General features: G+C 42.5%; 1 protein-coding gene across 6 annotated transcripts in view; it reads right to left on the reverse strand.

Moving 5' to 3' along the window:
* The window catches only part of KIF13B (kinesin family member 13B), a 208,059-nt gene that overhangs the window by 46,659 nt on the left and 142,072 nt on the right, over positions 1–19,328 (reverse strand). For 5 of the 6 annotated variants that reach the window (XM_042445221.1, XM_042445211.1, XM_042445229.1 and 2 more), the window contains 9 exons: positions 18,169–18,326; positions 14,588–14,720; positions 13,827–13,973; positions 10,111–10,140; positions 9,474–9,573; positions 8,732–8,858; positions 3,927–3,982; positions 2,566–2,690; positions 1,553–1,729 (listed from right to left, as the gene is read on the reverse strand). In XM_042445221.1, coding sequence (XP_042301155.1) covers positions 1,553–1,729; positions 2,566–2,690; positions 3,927–3,982; positions 8,732–8,858; positions 9,474–9,573; positions 10,111–10,140; positions 13,827–13,973; positions 14,588–14,720; positions 18,169–18,326 — 1,053 coding nt within the window. Of the gene's footprint in view, positions 1–188; positions 283–1,552; positions 1,730–2,565; positions 2,691–3,926; positions 3,983–8,731; positions 8,859–9,473; positions 9,574–10,110; positions 10,141–13,826; positions 13,974–14,587; positions 14,721–18,168; positions 18,327–19,328 lie in introns of all 6 variants that reach the window. The other variant, XM_042445255.1, reaches the window with a different exon arrangement.

Consider the following 19,328-nt stretch of genomic DNA (forward strand, 5'->3'; position numbering starts at 1 on the left):
TCGGATGATGAGAAAAGGCATGATCTGGATTTACTAAAGCATATTTTGCAAACATGCAGAAAAGCTCATGAAGGGTACCACCCATCAACCACTGCCAGTTCAAGGCCCCAGGGGAATGAAATAGCTATTCCAGCGGCAAACAATGCTAAGAGCACAAACAATCTTCAATACTCCTGCTTCTTACGCACAGTGAAGGAGTGCAGAGGGCAAAGGTGTTTGCCAAGATGTTGCAGTGGCAATCGTTCCTACCCCCACTGGAGCCTTTATGCAGCTTTCTAGCGACTGCCATGGAGTCAGGAGCAAGGAAGAATGAGAGAGAAGGAAAAGAAAAGAGGAATCAATAAAGGAGAAGGGTTGGTCAACAAGGATGCTCCAAGCTGGAGTCCTACAGCCTATCAGTGATGGGGGGAACCAGTGGATTCCCCATTTTCTAGTTGCATTTACATGCAGGACCTGGGAAAAAAAGGAGGAAAAATTACAAACCAAAAGCCAACAGCACAGTTACTTAAAGTGTTGTCACTGAAGACACTAAACCAAAAGGCAGCCATTTCTTCTGGTATAGCTGTTGCTAAGAGAAAGGAAAGCTTTCTTTTTAAATCTAGCCCCAAAGCTGTGAACAGACAGCATGATCTTGGACAAGCCATAAGGTCAGAACCACAGTGATTGATCTTTAATCAGGTATTTTGTGCATTTTGGTTGGCTGATTAAAGGTTTTGTGGATTTAGGATGTTACTGTACTTTGCTTTGCTATATTGCTATATTGCCAACACAGTTACCCCTCAATATGTGTCTTTAAACACTGGGTGATTGCAAACGGTGACTACGATCAGACATTCCACTATATGCAGCTTTAGAACGTTATTTACTTTACGTTTTTGAAAGTAACACACTGGTGTTGGTCATTATTTTTTAAACCAGGGACTAGAAGCACATGGCCTTCCAGATGTTGTTGGACTACACCTCCCTGCATCCCTCACCACTAGCTATGCTGGCCAGGGCTGATGGGATTTGTGATCCAACTATGACTGCAGGACCACTCTATTCCCATTTCTGTTTCAAGGGATGATACTTTACTTTTACTCTGCAAATAACATGCTAGCAATGCATTGCTAATGTCTTACTTTTCTGTTATTGGTAGTTGATAAAATTATTCTTTAAAAAAATAGAAAAATCGTCCTTCTCGATGACGTTTTAGAAATAACAAACAGACATTATTTCTTCTGCTAAAAAAAGCAAAGCTGCTGCAGGCTGTCACATTATGACAGAAAATGTAACATTACAGTTATGGGTGGTGATGTATAGCCCACTACTAAATAAATAAATATAGTGGATAAGTTCATGAAGAATATCAGCAGCTGTAGGCCACCACTGCTTAGACCTCTATATTCAGAGGCAATATACCTCTAACTATCACATGCACAGGAAAAGCAGGAACAGAGCAAGCCAGTCAACGTTGTGTATCTGCGATAATAAAGAGGAATCTGGCCTACAAACAGACCTCATGTGATCCACGCAATGGGTTCTTGCCATCTACTGTTTTGAAGACACTCACCTGCTTGCCATAGACGTTGACACAGATGCGTTTACGAAGCACGAGCTGCATTTCGGCAGGGTGGCTGAGTTGAACCGTCACCCGAACAATAAGGTAGACTCTCTGCTCTCCTGTTGTTCCTTTGCTGAGCTGTGAGCAGTTGTGAACAGTGGAATCCCAGGACGCTTCAGCCTTTGCCTAAAAAATGGTTGCCAACAACAAAGGTAAGAAACAGTTGAGCTATAAATGTTTCACCATGATGAGACTTTGCATTTCTGTGCTCATAGGAAGACAAGAAATCTAGTGTACCTTGAAAGTGGAGGCTTCACATCTACCAAACCTCAAAATGCTTCTGCTCAGAAAACAGCAATGGCACTATATGATAATCGCACCTGTGTGCGGTTCTATAAATTTACTGGCATCCTGTTTGTTATTCCCAACTAGAGTAGACTTTTTCAATCAACTGTTGAATGATGAGCCAACACATATAGGCTTCACATCTATCAAACCTTGAAATGCTTCTGCACAGAAAAGAGCAAGTGCATGGGTATGGTAATCACACCTGTGTGTGTGGGTCTATGAATTTATTCATACTCAAGGCTGGCATCGTGTTTGCTATTCCCATCTAGAGTAAAGCTTCTTAATCAACTGTTGAATGGTGAATCAAGACATAGAGAAACCCCACTGACTGAATGAGTCTACTCAATTCAGGACTAACAACAGGATTGGGGCTTGAGAATCCAATGGAGAATCCTGCTCCATGCTAGCAATGGACTGAGGGTGCATCTACATTGTAGAAATAATGCAGTTTGACACCACTTTAAGTGTTGCAGCCCCATCCTAGGGAATAACAGGATTTGTAGTTTTACAAGGTCTTTAGCCGTCTATGCCAAAGAATGCTGATGCCTCACAAACTACAAATACCAGGATGGGGAGCCACAGCAGTCAAAGTGGTATGAAACTGCATTATTTCTACAGTGTAGTTGTACCCTAAGTGCCTTACCACAACTGCAAAGTCCCCATCTCTGTTTTACCTCACTCTCATGGTGCTTGACAATCTGAAGTTCAAAAAATTCATCTTCATCTTCAGCAATCAGGGTGGCATCCCAGCCACCAGCTTCTGCCTCATCAAGGTTGTCCTGAGAGCTGAAGTCATCTGCTGCAGAAGGGCAGGAGGGAGAGAAAGGGAAGACAGGAAGAGAGAGAAAACCAATGAGTAATTTCAGTTCAGGACAGGGACAACTTAAATGGAAAACTCACAAGGCAGGCCTCTTTAGTGACTGCACAAATGGGAGAATACAAGCAATGGCTTGGGATGCTGATAACTGAAGGCGAGCATGCTGCTTATTTTTCCAAATCAGATGGGGCCAGGTGTGTACAGGGTAGAATGGTGGTTTTAGAAGGAACAGCCACACATATAGCCTACACAACCCTGTGACACAGGTCAGCTCTACTGAGGCTGGGCACGTGGAAATCTCTTCTTACACCGAAGAGCCACCCAAGAGTTCAAGGTGAAAAGACAGAAAGGGAATGCTAACCAGCATCCCAATCTCGAGATGAAGGTGGGGAAACACAACACATGACCTATAGCCACCATAGCATAGCAGTATGAGTGTTGGGCTACGACTCTGGAGACCAGGGTTCAAATCCCAGATCAGCCGTGGAAACCCACCAGGTGACCTAGGGCAAGTCACACACTTTCAGCCTCAGAAACCCCCGTGATATTACTTAGGGTTGCCATAAGCTGGAAACAGCTTGAACACACAAAACAGCAACAACAACCAAAGTGAGCATTTTCCATGCCATAGTATTACTGATTTCTATGTATGGTTGTGAGGGATGGACAGTGAAGAAAGCTGATAGGAAGAGTATCAACTTGTTTGAAATGTGGTGCTGGAGAAGAGTTTTACAGATACCGTGGACCGCTAAAAAGACAAATATATGGGTCCTAGAGCAAATCAAGCCAGAACTCTCCCTAGAAGCCAAGATGACTAAACTGAGGCTATCTTACTTTGGACATATCACAAGATGATAATGCTTTGTAAAGTGGAAGGCAGTAGAAAAAAAGTGGATTTATTCAATCAAGGAAGTCGCAACCTTGAGTTTGCAAGACCTGATCAGGGAAGTGGATGACCAGGGACCTTGGAGGTCTTTCACTTATAGGATCACCATAAAATGGAGTTGACTTAATAGAAAATAACAACAACCATTTACAACACAAATTCTCTGGAGGGATATGAGAAGGCAGATACAATGTAGTATTGTTTGCAGGACTTTTTGTCCACCAATATGCAACTCAGTATAAGAATCCTTTTCTATATTCCTTTCCTTGAGTTGTTTACATCTCTCTGTGGTATTTCTTATCTTACGCTTGACAGTTTGTATTGCAACTTACCATTTAAATCAAGGAAGATGACTGGGATGTGCGTCTCCATACCAGGCACAGGTGTCCTGTAAGAAAAACAAAGGGACATGGGCAACACTGGCATATCAATTCAGGCAGGTCTGATGCAGGACACATAATATGCAATCCACAGCAGCTGTCTATTACAGCCAGTTCCCATCCAAGTCTAGGTCAAGGCAATGATAACCTTGGTGAATGCGGCTTTATTTTAATTCACTGTTTTATACACAGAGGACAGCCAGTACTTTCCAGATCAGTGTTTATCCAAAGCTACATCCTCAGTAGGAGCACAAGTTTTTCAACAGGTCTTAGTCTGACCTCAAATGTTAAATCATGTCCATGTTAAGTAAATATTAAATAACTTTACTGCTGCTAATGGAGTTTAAACCTCACTGGCCTTCAGAGACAATGGCTGCTTCCACAATGAAGAATGAATGCAGTTTGACACTGCTTTAACTGTCATGTCCCCATCCTACTGAATCCTGGTATTTGTAGTTTGATGTGGCACCAATTCAGAGCCCTGAAAAAGATATCCTTTCGGACTTCAACTCCCACTATTCCCTAGTTGGGTGATTCTGGGAATTGTAGTCCAAAATGTAACTTTTTCTCAACTTTGTCCCAATGCCACACAAATGTTAAACTCAATGGGTTGCAGGTAACAAATGACTCTAGTTTTCATAGCTACACGAAGAAGGGAAAGAATAGAAAAGTGTGCACTGGCAAACCACCTGCTCTAAGATTTCAGAGACTGTTGGCTCCTCCCTTTGCATGGGTTGATTTTAACGCAGTAGGGCATCTCCTCTTTGGTGCCATAAACAGCACCAGGATCCAAAATGCTCCTGTGCCCATGGGGGTTAGGTCCAGAAGTATCATGACCAAAGGCATTAAAAGGATGTGAGGGGCAGGTACAATAACCCACACATCTGAGGGCAGAGTTGCTGGGTGAAATAACGAATACGGCTTCTGCTCCTTTCATGGTTGTGCAGAAGAGGGAGCATCATGCTGTGTGCATGATAAGCAGGACATGTTGAAATTCCCTCTTCTACACAACCATGGAAGGGACAGGAGCCCTGTCCCTTACTTTATTTGACAACTCCACCTGAAGATCTCGTCATATATAATATTCTGCGATGTGGATGTTTGTTTATCATGGTCCCTGTAATAGGAGAGAATGACTATAACCAACTCTTTTTTGCAAAGATGTGCAACACACAAGTGTATTTGACAGGGAACCTCCCTGGTATCACTTAGCAAAAATCTCAGGTTTGTATTTGGGTAACCTGCAGAACAGCCTTGAATCAACCTTCATATTGCTCAACAAAAATACTACAGTATGTTTACTTTATATGAAGAGAGCCAGTGTGACAAAGTGGTTTCTGTGTTGGACTAGGACACTGGGAGACCAGAGTTTGAATCTGTGCTCATCCACAGAAACCCACTTGGGCAACTCACATGTTCTCAGTCTTAGAGGAAGGTCATGGCAAAACACCACTGAAGAAATTCTGCCAAGAAACCCCCCATTCTAGGTTTGCCTTAGGGCCACCATAAATCACAAATGACTTGAAGGCACACACTAGGACTAGGACTTAATTCCCAGCTCAGCCATGAAATCCTTTCAGGTGACTTGGACAAATCACACATTCTCAGCCTCAGAGGAAAGCTATAGCAGACCTCTTCCAAAAAAATCTTGCCAACAAAATTGAGTCAGCGTGGTATAGTGGCTTGAGTGTTGGACGAACATCAGGGTTCAAATTCCCACTCAGCCATGGAATCCACTGGGTGACTGTGGGCAAGTCACACTCTCTCAGCCTCAAGAGGAAGACAAGAGCAAACTTCCACTGAATAAAACTTGCCAAGAAGACCTAAGATGGGGCCTTTGTAAGTCAAAGTCAATTTGAAAGCACATAAGTTGTAGAGAACCAATTTGGAGTACGTAGTAGTTTGAATATCAGACTAGAAATCTGGGACACCAGGGTTGGAATCCCCATTCAGCCATGGAAACCCATTGGGTGACCTTGTACAAGTTACACTGTCTCAGCCTCAGAGGAAGGCCATGCAAAACCCCTCTGAAAAAATTCTGTCAAGCAGATCCCCATGATATGTTTGCCTTGGAGTTGCTGTAAGCCAGAAATGATTTGAAGGCACACAAGAACGATACTCTATCTCTATCTGTCTGCCTCTCTGTCTCTCTCATACACAATCTGTCTGTCTTTCTTTCTCTTTTGCCCAAGGTCACCCAGTGGGCTTCCATGGCTGACTGGGGAATCGAACCCTGGTCCCCATATACCCAGATACCCTCTGCCTTTAGCTCAGGATCACCTAATAATGTCCTGAATGATGGTTCACTGACAGTGGCACAGGTGATTCTGATGCCAATGCAATAGTGAATTCATTCCAGGTTTTAATGTGAATTTTAAAGGAGTGACCCAACATGCTGAACTCGTTTCAGGGAAACTGGCCATTTCACTGGTTTTTTTCTGGGTATTTTTCTGGCCCCCATCCCCTCCAAATTTAGTATTAAGCATAGCCTTTCCTGGCTTCCTATCCATTCATTGCAGCCCTTGTGACCCAGCAATTGGTGGTTGGTCACGTTTGATTCTATTACCAATGTTCTGAATGAAAGAGTCCGTGGCGTATTTGCTGATTCAAGAGAACTCAGCGACGTGTAGCCCGGAATCCAGCGCAATGTTCCGACTGAGGCAGCATCATTACAAAGAAGCAGCCTTTTAAGTGAATGAACCAGGCAATTAACATTAACATTTTTTCTTTTAAATCAGCTAAAGTGCAGTAGCAATAAATATTGATTTCCATTCCTACAGAAGATCATAATTAAACATTGGTTAATAATTCTGTTGCTTTAAGTAGAGAGCACTGAGATGCTTTTGGAATATTGTTCCTAAGTAAAATTACTCAAATATCTTCAGCTTTCGGGACTTTGGATCTTATTGCCCTCAGCCACAATTTACTTCCATACTTGCCTTGTTCTGGCTGGTGTTTCAAAACCACACCTGGCAAACAGTCTCAGAAGAAACTGAGAAAGCAAAAACAGAATTGTCCCACATGATGGGTTCATCCCCCATCATTCTTTCTCTTATGGAGTGGCAGGCAACATCTAGTGTTCTCTCTAGACTGGGGTGGGCAATGGTGAGGAGGGGGACAGGGGTTCAGCCCCAAATTACTCCCCCCCCCCCCAAGCAAGCCAATCACTCATGTTGGGGGTGCAGCACAAGCTAGCAAAGTCACTTTTGGCCACCAATTTTTGCATTTCTTGGCTAATTTTTGATCGTTTTTAGAGATTTTGGAAGTATTGGGGGTGAATGAAAGTACTATATTTGTGAATGGTTTGGGGCTTGCCCCAAAATCATCCCAGGAGGCAAGTTTGGGAGGTCCTTGTAGGGACTTCAGTGACCATAAAAGTGGGACTTGGGGGCTGCATGTTGCCCATGGATGGCACTTTCCCCATTATTGCTCTAGATATTTCAGAGCTGCAGCTCCCATCATCCTTCACTGTCGGCTAGGTCAGCTAGGGCTGATGGCACTGTCCATGCAAAAGCCTCTGAAAGATGGCACTTTAATCAGTTTTAACCCAACACAAAATGTTGCATATTTCTGCAGTGAAAGATGTTTATGTAAAATGTTGTGCTTATAACTCACTTCCGTTTATCAGTGTGTTAAGCCTTCTCTCTCCTGGGCACCTACAAATTTCTCTGCCATGGAAATCCACATCACACAATTTCAGCAGAGACAGACAAGATATATACTGCAACAAATACTCCTCAGAGACTATTTATGGCCAGACTTGAGAAGTATAATATCAAGTCCCTGCTAGCTTGCTTCACGCACATGTCAGTAAGCTCAGTGGTAGAAATCATACATTCTTCCAGATGTTGTTGCTGGGTGTCTTCAAGCCAAATCTGACTTGTAGCCACACTTTCCTATGGTCCTTTATTCAGAGGAGGTTTGTCACTGCCTTCCTTTGAAGCTGGGAAAATGTGACATGCCCAAGGTCACACAGTGGGTTTCCATAGTTGAATGGGGACTTAAACCCAGATCTTGCAGAGTCTTAGACCCACACTCAAAACACTCTTCTCAGCCCTGTTTCTTCTTGTCTCCTCATTCATATATTTTTGAAGTTATTAGTATGTGCCTTCAAGTCATCTCTGACTTATGGCAACCCAACAGCAGGATTTTCTTTGTCGAGATCTTTGTTTGCTACTATTTTCCTCTAAGACAAAGAGAATGTGATTTGAAACCTATACGGTAGGTCTCTATAGCTGAACAGGGATATGAGTACTGGTCTCCTGAGGTACTAGTTTAATACTCTAACCACTACACAGCACTAGCTGTTTTTACCGTAGCTGCTCCAAAACTATGGCACAGTCTCTGGGAGGAGACCCATTTTACTAGCTCCCTGGAGGCTTTCAGGAAGGCAGTTGAGACGGATCTCTTCCGGCGAGCTTATCCACCTGATCTCCTATAAGAAATACTGTTCCACCTCTTTGACCTAGATTGAAAGATCTTCTCCACCTCGCTCCTGATAGGATTGATCGAATTGTTAATTATTTTGTATTTTATTGTATTTTACTATTGTATTTTATTGTTGTGATTAGTGTTTGTATATTGTCTATTGAAACTGGGTTGTAATCCCGCCTCGATCCATCTGGGATCCACGGCCTCGATCCACCTGGGAGAGGTGGGGAAATATTATTTATTTATTTACTTATTACTATGGGCAACATCATCTGAAGGAACCCTTTTCTATGGCATTATCACTGCAGTTTTACTCTGGTTCTTACCACTCAGCAGGGGCTCCAGGGATGCCGCTGCCAGCAGAAGGCACCATTACAGCATTCCTCTCTTCTGTAAGAGTCAACCTCATCTCTAGCAGCTGAGCTTCTCGGTCTGCATCATCTTCTGTTTTGTCTGGAAAGAGGACAGCCAAGTTTTACTTTCTATTACAATTCCAAAACACATGTTTCAAACTCTGTGCTACAAGGATGAGGAAACCCATTCAACCTAAGGACTGAATTCAGTTCCAACAAAATTCTCAAAGGCCAGAGGTTATAAATGCCAGTGAATTTTAGTTTAAAATTCTAAGGTCTATAACTAAGCCTTAGGAGGGGTCTTTCAGCTTCTTTGAAAAGTGGAGAAATATATGAATGCTGGGAAACTTTTAATGGAATTACAAGGAAGAGGTTATGCTCATCTGAAGAACCTAGACAGCCAGATGATGACTTCAGAAGGGTCAGATTTGGCTCCATGGTGTCATATTCCTGAAACCTGTTGTAAGAAAATGATCCCTGCAAAACTGAATGAAAGTTGGAACTTGGGAAGTAATTGAGCTCAACCACTCACTTGAAATATGGGACACAAATACTGGTGTGCAGAATCTATTTGGTGGGGGTCAGTGGGCCACATTCCCATCCACCAACCACTCCCTTCCCATTCCTCTGGATTTTTTTTTAAATAAGCACCATATGTTACTTTCTTAACAATTTTGACAATCTTTTGCAAGTAACTAAGAGGCTAGCCTCTTACCTGGCTTTCCCACAAGTTTTTGTAACTGTTGATCCAGATACTCTTGACGTTTTGTAAGCACATTGAGCCATTTCCGACGCAGCCTCTCCAAGTCTCTGTCCTATGAAGAATGCAAACATGTTTCTCTTCACAAGATTAAGTAGTGGTTTCTGAACATACACTGTAAAGTAGGATTCTAAGCCTCTCTGCATGGAAAGATTTCAAAGGCCAGTGAGACAGCCTCTGGAAGTGATGGGGAAAGGTCATGTACTGATGTGACATTTCTGTTTTATCACAGAGTAAGATCCAAAACTTGAAAGTTTTACTTTTATATCCTACAGATCCTAGACTCTCCAGCCAGCAATTTGTCCATGCCAGCCATATCTTAGGAGGTGATGGTGGTAGAGATATTCACAGTTTTTCCATTTTCATGGGGGTCCTGCACTCCTAACCCCTGCAAAAGTGGAGGGCCAACTGTTTATTTTATTCTGGATGATTTTAATGTGTAATGGTTGTATTAATCTTATGTTTATACGTTTTAACATGTGTGTTCACTGGGTCAGTTATATATTGTATTTTAATCTATGTTGTACCCTACATCTAGCCTGGGGAAGAGGAGAGGAGAACAAGAAATAAAGAAATAAATGGTTATATTTACCTGGTAGCTGTCCATGTCATCATCTTCTTCCTAGGAAATAAAAACCATGAAAATTCAATTGTCTCTCTTAAAAAAACGTTTAAAGCACTTCTATCTCATCTTTTATCATGGGAACTCAAGGAAGCAAACAATATAAACCTTAAGTTGCATTTCCAGATAAATACCATAAATAACTTAATCAAGATAAAAACATAACAAACAAAGCAACAGGTTAAATCACTTAAATGCTGCAAAAAATTAAAGCCATGCACATATACACTTTGAAATTAAGGAGTCCCTGAAGGCTTTAATAAAGACCTATGTTTTGGCTTTAAGTTAGAAAAAAAACTTCTGTTGGTGTCCATCAGACCTCCAAGGGAAGGGCACTTCACATTCAGGAAGCCACATTGCTCCCATTAAGGGGATACATATGAGGGTCCCTCCTGCAGACTTCAATTCAGAATGGCGTGTGGTAGTTCAGAATAGATCTTCCAGTTAAGTGTGCACCAATTATGAATACATTATGTCTAGTGGCACCACAATTAGTTAACAGCAGTTCATTAAAACACACACACACCCAGACACACTGTAATGAGTTACTTTTTAAAAAGTAACTTTCCAAGCTCTGGTCCAGCCTGTGTACATAGTGCACCCTCAAATTTTGAGACCATGCCTTGTGTTGATGTGATCAAGTCAATACTACATTTTCTGCAAGAAACCCACTTTTTTAGGCACAAATGAAATTTTCACAAAATGTTATGCAATATGAAAAATCCTTCAGGGGCTGGCCATTTTGTCAGTGAGGTGTCTCACGTGTGTCAAGGCACCCTCTGCCACCCAGAATGAGAAAATGACGGTTTGATTTCAGACCCCTCCCCAAGCCAAAAACTACAGAACCTTGAGTCTTGCTGGTTTTAATGGTGGCATGCAAGCACTGCCATCCGCGGATAATCCAATCCGTGGATGGCAAGTCCATGGTTGGGGTGTTTCAACTGTATAGATATTCTTTACATCCTGACTCTTTCAAAAGTTCTAATTTTGACCTATAAAGCCCTGTGTGGTTATCTGAAAGGATCATATTCTCCCCAACGGATCTGCCTTTTTCTGGGTCAGCCAGAAAAATCAGCAGTAGCAGAACACATTATAAACCATCCTGGGCACAAAATGCTGTTTGAAAACACTGAAATTCTGGACCATGCCAACCACTATTAGGTCAGAATGCACAGGGAAGCCATTGAAATCCACAAACACTTGGACAGCTTCAACAGGAAAGAAGAAACCCATCCTGAAGAACACCAAAACCAGGACTCAGCAAATGCAAATGAGAAACCACTCAGAGTCAGAGGCTTTCCAGCAGACAGTGATCACCAATTAGCAGACACTAAACCTCTTTTGATATCCTCCTACCCTGAGGAGGCCATCAACAACAGAACAATACACAGATCAACATGGGAATCACTCCTCCTCACCCAGGGTCAGACAGTATACATACACACACACTCTTCCAGGTTTAGCATTCTCTGAAGATGCCAGCCACAGATGCTAGCAAAACGTCAGGAATAAACTCTTATAGAACATGGCCACATAGCCTGAAAAACCCACAAAAAACTAAGGATCTGCCTGTGTTTTGAGATTTGCTGGGGAGGTCCTTCTCTCTGTTCCACCACCCTTAATGGTACATAAGATGGGAATATGGGACACATGGCTGTCCCAAGACTGTGGAATTCCCTTCCCTGGATAGATTAGACTGGCAACCTTCCTATTCTCTTTCTGCAAAGAGATGTAGAAGACCTTTCTGTTTTGACAGTTCTTGGAATACTGGTTGTGCAAGGCTTGTCCTGCATTAAACTATGCACTGGACTTATGCTTTGTTGTTGCTGTGTGCCTTCAAGTCGTTTCAGACTTATGGTGACCCTAAGGTGTCACTTCTTTTTTTTGACAGGCTGCTTGCATTCAGCAACTACTTTGCAGTTAAATACTACAATATAATCCTCACATGTCTTATAGGCCTTTTGCCATTGCCTTCCTGAGGCTAAGTAAATAAATAAATTATTATATATATTATATATAAGAGAGTGTGGGAATCAAATCCTGGTCTCTAAGTTGTAGTCCAACACTCAAAGCACTATGCCACGCTGACTAGTTTTATTTTGGGGGGCACTTAGCCCGTTTTTAACTTTTGTATTTTGTGAATTTTTAACTATGTGTTTTTTAATCTGTTGGAAGTTGCTTAATGTCCTGAACTAGGTAAAACATGAGATTATTATTATTATTATTATTATTATTATTATTATTATTAACCTTTATTTATAAAGCGCTGTAAGTTTACACAGCGCTGTACATCAATTTTTTAGTCAGACGGTTCCCTGCCCTCAGGCTTACAATCTAAGAAGACATGACACAAAAGGAGAAGGGAGTGGTGGTGGGGAATAGGATCAGGTCCAGCAGATCTTTTCCACCTCCGAGGCCTGGACCAAGGCAGATGGACTGGAGGAAGGGCTTGGCTTCTTGATGGATGGTTAGAAGGAGGCTTCCTGGGTCAGAGAGGGGCTCACCTCTGGGAATGCTTCTCTAAACAATATAGTCTTTAATTCAGTTTTGAAACTGGGCAGAGAAGTGATGAGGTGTGCATGTGGGGGAAGAAGGTTCCAGGAGTAAGGGGCAGCAAGCGAGAAGGGACGAATTCGGGAGGGGGCAGTGGTAGTCCTACATTGTGACAGGAGAGCCTGACTACCAGAGCGGAGGGTGCGAGTAGGAATGTAAGGAGAAAGAAGGTCAGATAAGTAAGGAGGGGCCAACCCATGGAGGGCTTTGAAAGTCAGTAACAAAAGCTTGTACCGGATGCGAAAGGGGAAGGGGAGCCAATGAAGGGAGGATAAAAGAGGAGAAACATGGTCAAAGCGGCGAGCGGATGTGACAATACGGGCAGCTGAATACTGGACAGATATTAAAGGATGGAGGTGTGAAAGAGGAAGCCCTGTTAGAAGGAGGTTACAATAATCTAGTCGCGAAACCACTAGGGCATGGACTAGAGTCTTGGCAGTAGAGATTGAGAGGAATGGACGGATCTTGGCAATGTTGTGGAGAAAGAATCTACAGGTCTTTGCGGTGGCCTGGATCTGGGGAATAAATGACAGGGAAGAGTCAAAAATGAAGCCAAGACTGCGGGCTTGATGAACTGGTTGAATAGAAGTGTCGTCGACAGAAACAGAAAAGGAATAATGAAGGGTGGGTTTAGGTGGAAAGACGAGAAGCTCAGTCTTAGACATGTTGAGCTTCAAGCGCCGAAGCCGCATCCACTGAGAGATGGCAGTCAGACAAGAAGAAACTTGCTGTTCAAGCCCCGTCGAAAGGTCAGGGGTGGAGAGATACAGCTGAGTGTCGTCGGCATACAAATGACAGGAGAAACCAAAAGAACTGATGAGTTTACCTAGAGACAGTGTGTATAGAGAGAACAGAAGGGGACCCAAGACAGATAACATCAACTACAATTTTATCCCAAAAAAGAAGATTTTTAAAATATGGAGGGATATCGGTATCTATGAAGCTTATTTGTCCCTCAAGAGCTATATTGTCTACTATGACTGGCAACTCCCCAAGGAAGGATGTCTTTCCCATCACTTGATCCTTTGCAAAGAATATAACCTGGGACCTTATGCAAAGAAAAGATGTGTGAATAAAAATAATATTCTTTTCCCTCTCCTTGTAGTTAATGTAATAAATGAGGACTCTTTTACCTGATGATTCTCATGGCTTTTTGGTGACTTGATGTTTCTTATCTGAACGCAACCCACCCCAACAGACAGAATGGATTCTTCCATGAGAGGCAATGTCCCCGACTCTTGCACAGATTTCACTTCCACTTGAATTCGACGTGATTGTCCCTGCAGAAGAAGAAAGTGTAAAGAACATGTTGGGAATGGGGAAGGCTGGTAAAGGGACGACCTCTGCTGGCAACAGCTTGACAAGACAAGACTGCCTTGGAAATGCAGCATCTTCCCCATGTACTTTCAGTTTGTCATTCAAAGCCGTAACACCTTTCCCTTCAAAAGACTCATGGGAGGATTTAAAAAAGCGTCCTCTGCACTACGACTACCCTCCTCCTTTAAAAAAAAAAAAGTACTGTATATGTTTTAAGCTGCATCTACACTGCAGATTTAATGTAGTTTGATATCGCTTTAACTGCAATGCCTGAATGCTATGGAATTCTGGGATTTGTTTGGTATGATTGTGGAAAATAGGATGGGTGGGATCCCTAGATAATCTGCAGTTGTTCAGCCCTGATCTGACACAATATTGTCATCCCTATCAGATCTCCTTCTACCTGAGTTCCTTTTAACTGGTTTGAACTACAAGTTTTTCCAGAGGCAAACCTTATAATCCACTGCTGAATAAAGATTAGGAATGGGCACCATGTTGTTTATTTCACCTACTGGGGGTTAACAAAAAAGACAATTCAGCAAACCAAATAAATTACAATATTGCCCCCTCTTCGTACCTGCCTCAGTTGAAAGATGCCACCTGTATGCACATCTTTGGCTGGAATCACCTCGACTGGGCAGTATTCCCCGTTCTCATTTAGCTCGAGAATCTGGACCCACAATTCCACTTTGCGGGTGACCTCACTCCACCTGCAAAAACACCACCTCTGTGACTGATACACAACTTACGTATGTGAAAAGGGCCCTTTAGATGCCTTACTCTGCTTTGAGAATGTTTTAAAAAAAGAGAGAGAGAGGACATTTCTATGTTAGGTGTGTGAGTCAGAGAGTGTGCCAGGGTGAGACAGATTGAGTAAGGGGTTAAACAGCTTCAAATGCAGACTCAGTTTAGTTGGAGAAAATTCTTTGAAACTTTACTTCTGCTCATGATTAAACTAACTGGGGAAATGTGAAGCCACAATATAACCTATTTTCCTGTTAATCCTACTCCTCCAAACCAATTGGCAGCTGGTGACTAAGGCTGTTGCCACACTGCAGAATTAATACAGTTTGACACCGCTTTAACTGTCATGGCTCCATCCTATGGAATCCTGGGATTTGTAGTTAGTTGTGGCACCAGAGCTCTAACACAGAAGGCTAAAGATCTTGTTGTGATGACCGCACACCCTGACTCTGCCCTCCAACCCGGTCAGATGGCATCACAAAGTTTCTGCAGTGCAGCATTTACACACGCTGTAGAAGAAATGTGGAAGAGCCACGGTGGTGGCAGCAAGGGCAGTTTTTTCTGTCTCCAAAAGGAGTGGCATTTTGCCACTTCTTTGGGGGCTGGAAAAATGCTGGATTGGGGCTGCAGCATGTGGTTGCCGTGGCCCCGATCTGGTGCTCAAAGGGGTGGCATTAAGCCATCCTTGCCAGCTGTCTGTTTTGCCCCTAAGAGACTATCAGGCTCTTAAAATTCAAGTAGGCTCATATAGGGAAATAGGGTCTTTCAGCTGTTTAATCTAATCCTCAAAACAGGTCCAGCAATTTGGATGGCTCCTTTAAAGTTTGGAGTGGATGCACTGCTTGGCTTGTATTATAACATCCAGTTACCACTTCTTTCACCCTCTGTGCAGATTTCAAAGACATAGCCTTGTTAGACTGAAGTATCAATATGCAAAGGGATCTTGTAGCACTTCTGAGATTGGGTGAAAGATGTTTTACCATAAACGTTCATAGACTTGCTCTACTTCCTCAGATGCATGGAGTAAACAGGTGTCCAGGAAAGAACTTCATAAGAAGACTATATGAACAGCCACAGAATGCAAAACTAGTAGGGATGGTGGTGAGGGTCAAGTTCAGTTTTAACAATGGCACTGAGGAACGAAAGCAGGAGGAAAGATGTTGCCTAAGGCCATGGTGGGTGGATGACCATATGAATGGTGGAGGGAGTGTTGGAATGTGGTGTGCTGTAAAAGAGATGTGATAAACTGGCCAAGAGCCAACTGGCCAATCTTCCTGGCCTTTCCTCTCTGACCTCAGGACAGGGGTCCTTAAAAAAACAAACTATATAGGAAAATTGGAAAGAGAAATAGCTTATCCACAAACTCCAGTCCATCAACACTGGGTTGAGCAGAGACAATGGCTTCCTGGCACACTACACATTAACACTGGTTAACACCCCAGCATCATGGGAATAGCCAGTCTATCATATCTCCTTCTGGTTTTTAGCCTGCACACCAAAACTCTCTCTACCATTCACAGTTGTTGTTGTTAACTGCCATCAAGTCGATTTCAGCCTATGGCGATCCTATGAATGAGAGATCTCCAAGTCATCCTGTCCGCAATTGCACTGCTCAGGTCTTGCAGATTTGTGGCTGTGGCTTCTATGATTGAATTTATAGCAATCACAATAGCATGTACATTTCTATACCATTTATCAGTAAACTCAGCACTCTCAGTTGGTTTACAGTCTGTAAGCCAATTGCCGCCAACAAGCTGGGTACTCATTTTACCAACCTATGAAAGGATGAATCAACCTTCGAGCCACTGGAATCGAACTCACAACCTTGTGGCTGCAGGACCAACATCTAACCACTGTGCCACCAGGGCTTCCTTAGAAATTATTATTATTATTAGCGTTATTTATAAAGCGGCATAAATGTACACGGCGCTGTACAAAAACCAAATAAAATCAAGGATATATAAAAAGCCTGCCTATGGCGTACAATCTAGAGGTTAAAACAACAAGTTAGAAACATAAGAAAACAAGTTAAAACAGCAAATATCAAATATTGAGTCAAGCAGCAAAACATCAAAACAATCACAGACTCCCTGGGAACGCTACCCTAAAGAAATGCAAAACTTTATCCAACTGGAATGCAATCTTGCTCTTTTCCTTCTACTTTACCAAGCATTATTGTCTTTTTTAGAGAGTCCTTTCTTCTCATGATGTGGCCAAAATATAACAACTGCAGTTTAGTCATTGTTCATATTTCAGTCAGATGCATACAGGTAAAATCTTTCCTGTTGCCTTTGTCCCCCAATGACTATTGTTAAAACCTCATCACCATACCCACAAGTTTCGCAATTCTATGGCTAGTTATACAGCTGACCATAAAGATCATAGAATCGTAGAGTTGGAAGAGACCACAAGGGCCATCCAGTCTGACTCCCTGCCATGCAGGAACTCTCGATCAAAGCATCCCCGATAGATGGCCATCTTGCCTCTGTTTGAAGACCTCTAAGGAAGAAGTCTCCACTACACTCTGAGGAAGGAGTGTGTTCCACTGCCCAACAGCCCTTACTGTCAGGAAGTTGCTCCTAATGTTGAGGTGGAATCTCTGTAGTTTGCATCCATTGTTCTGCGTTCTAGTCTCTGGAGCAGCAGAAAACAAGCTTGCTCCCTCCTCAACATGACATCCTTTCAAATAGTTAAACAGGGATGTCATATCACGTCTTAGCCTTCTTTTCTCCAGGCTAAACATCCCCAGCTCCCTGAGTCGTTCCTCATAGGACATGGTTTCCAGACCCTTCACCATTTTAGTTGCCCTCCTTTGGACACGCTCCAGTTTCTCAATGTCCTTTTTGAATTGTGGCGCCCAGAACTGGACACAATATTCCAGGTGGGGCCTGACCAAGCAGAATAGAGTGGCACTATTACTTCTCTTGATCTAGACACTATACTTTTATTCATGCAGCCTAAAATTCCATTGGCCTTTTTAGCTGCTGCATCACACTGTTGACTCATGTTCAACTTGTGGTCTACTTGGACTCCTAGATCCCTTTCGCACATAGTCTCATTCAGCCAGGTGTCCCCCCATAATCCTATATCTGTGCATTTCATTTTTTCGCCCTAAGTGCAGTACCTTACATTTCTCCGTGCTGAATTTCATTTTGTTAGCTTTGGCCCAGCTTTCTAGTCTATTCAGATCATTTTGAATGTTGATCCTGTCCTCTGGGGTATTAGCTACTCCTCCTAATTTAGTGTCATCTGCAAATTTGATGAGTATGCCCCCAATTCCGTCATCCAACTCTTTGATAAAGATGTTGAATAAGATCCTTCTTTGGAACCAGTTTACTCCTTGCTATTTCTCTGCAGACATTTTTCTGCCCAACATGTTTCAAATTCATTTATCAGTTCAAAAGCACTTCTTACCTGTCCCGGAGGCTTCTTGTTTTGGCTTGAATTATTCCCAAGTCCCACAAAGCTGGGTTTTTACAAGGATCGCATTGCTTATGCCCATACACCTCAATGGCCAAAGCACCATCAGACAGATACTCCATAAAATCTTCAGTAATGTTGACAGAGAATTCCTAGATTAGAAAAAGATAAAGAGGGTAGCATGCCAGTCATTTTGCTTCCAACTGTAGTTAACTATATTGGCTTTTTGTATACTTAGTAGCTGAAATATCAATCCAGAACTCTTTCTGGCCTAAACTATACATTTGGGAAGTCATGATAGGAAATCAGTGCAAAATACAGTTGTCCCTCCACATTTGCAGCTTTGACTGTTGCAGATTTGATTATTTGTGGTTTTGGTTAATAGCTTCCCTCTAGGAATCTTTAGGTCCTCCAGTACAATTCTGCTGGAAGTTGTGCTGGAGAACTTAGAGGTTCCTAGAGAAAACATGTCTCTAGGTATCTGTAGGTCTTCCAGCACAATTCTATGATTCATTTATGGCAGATGTTGACCATAAAGTTGCACTGAAGGTCCTGGAGATTCTTAGAGAGGTGTTCTCTTAGGTAAAAAGAACAGTGGGTTTTTATCTGCAGTTTTTCCACATTCACAGGGGTCTTTCATGCTAACCCCAGTGAATGTAAAGGGACCACTGTACTCAAGCAGATCAAATAGTAATAGATGCAATCTTCACTGAAAACTTTCATCAGTACAAACAATTGATTTAGACAGATATCTAGAAAGTTTCATGCTTGGAAACCTAAACTAACCCTCAGGGGAAAACACCAGAAAACTTACAGGGTGAGGATTTCCTGTTCAACACTTGCTGATTTGTAATTGCTTTGTCATGAACAGGAATTTTTTTCACTGTTCTGTATAATGTTTCCTACTTGTTATAGTTGTTTGAGTACTGAACTAGGACTCTGGGAGACTAGGGTTTCAAAACCCACTTATCCATGGAAAATGTCTGGAAACTGACTAGGGTGAGTCTGTTTGCCTAGGGAAGACAAAATCCACTCTGACCACATCTGCCCAGAAAAACCCTGGGTCATACACACGCGCGCACACACACACACAGAGTGGACCCTTGAACATTTTCAAACCGTGGATACTTGAGTCTGTGTATAAAAGCCATGTA

Source organism: Sceloporus undulatus, chromosome 1, assembly GCF_019175285.1.
Source record: "Sceloporus undulatus isolate JIND9_A2432 ecotype Alabama chromosome 1, SceUnd_v1.1, whole genome shotgun sequence".
NCBI classification, from domain to species: domain Eukaryota; kingdom Metazoa; phylum Chordata; class Lepidosauria; order Squamata; family Phrynosomatidae; genus Sceloporus; species Sceloporus undulatus.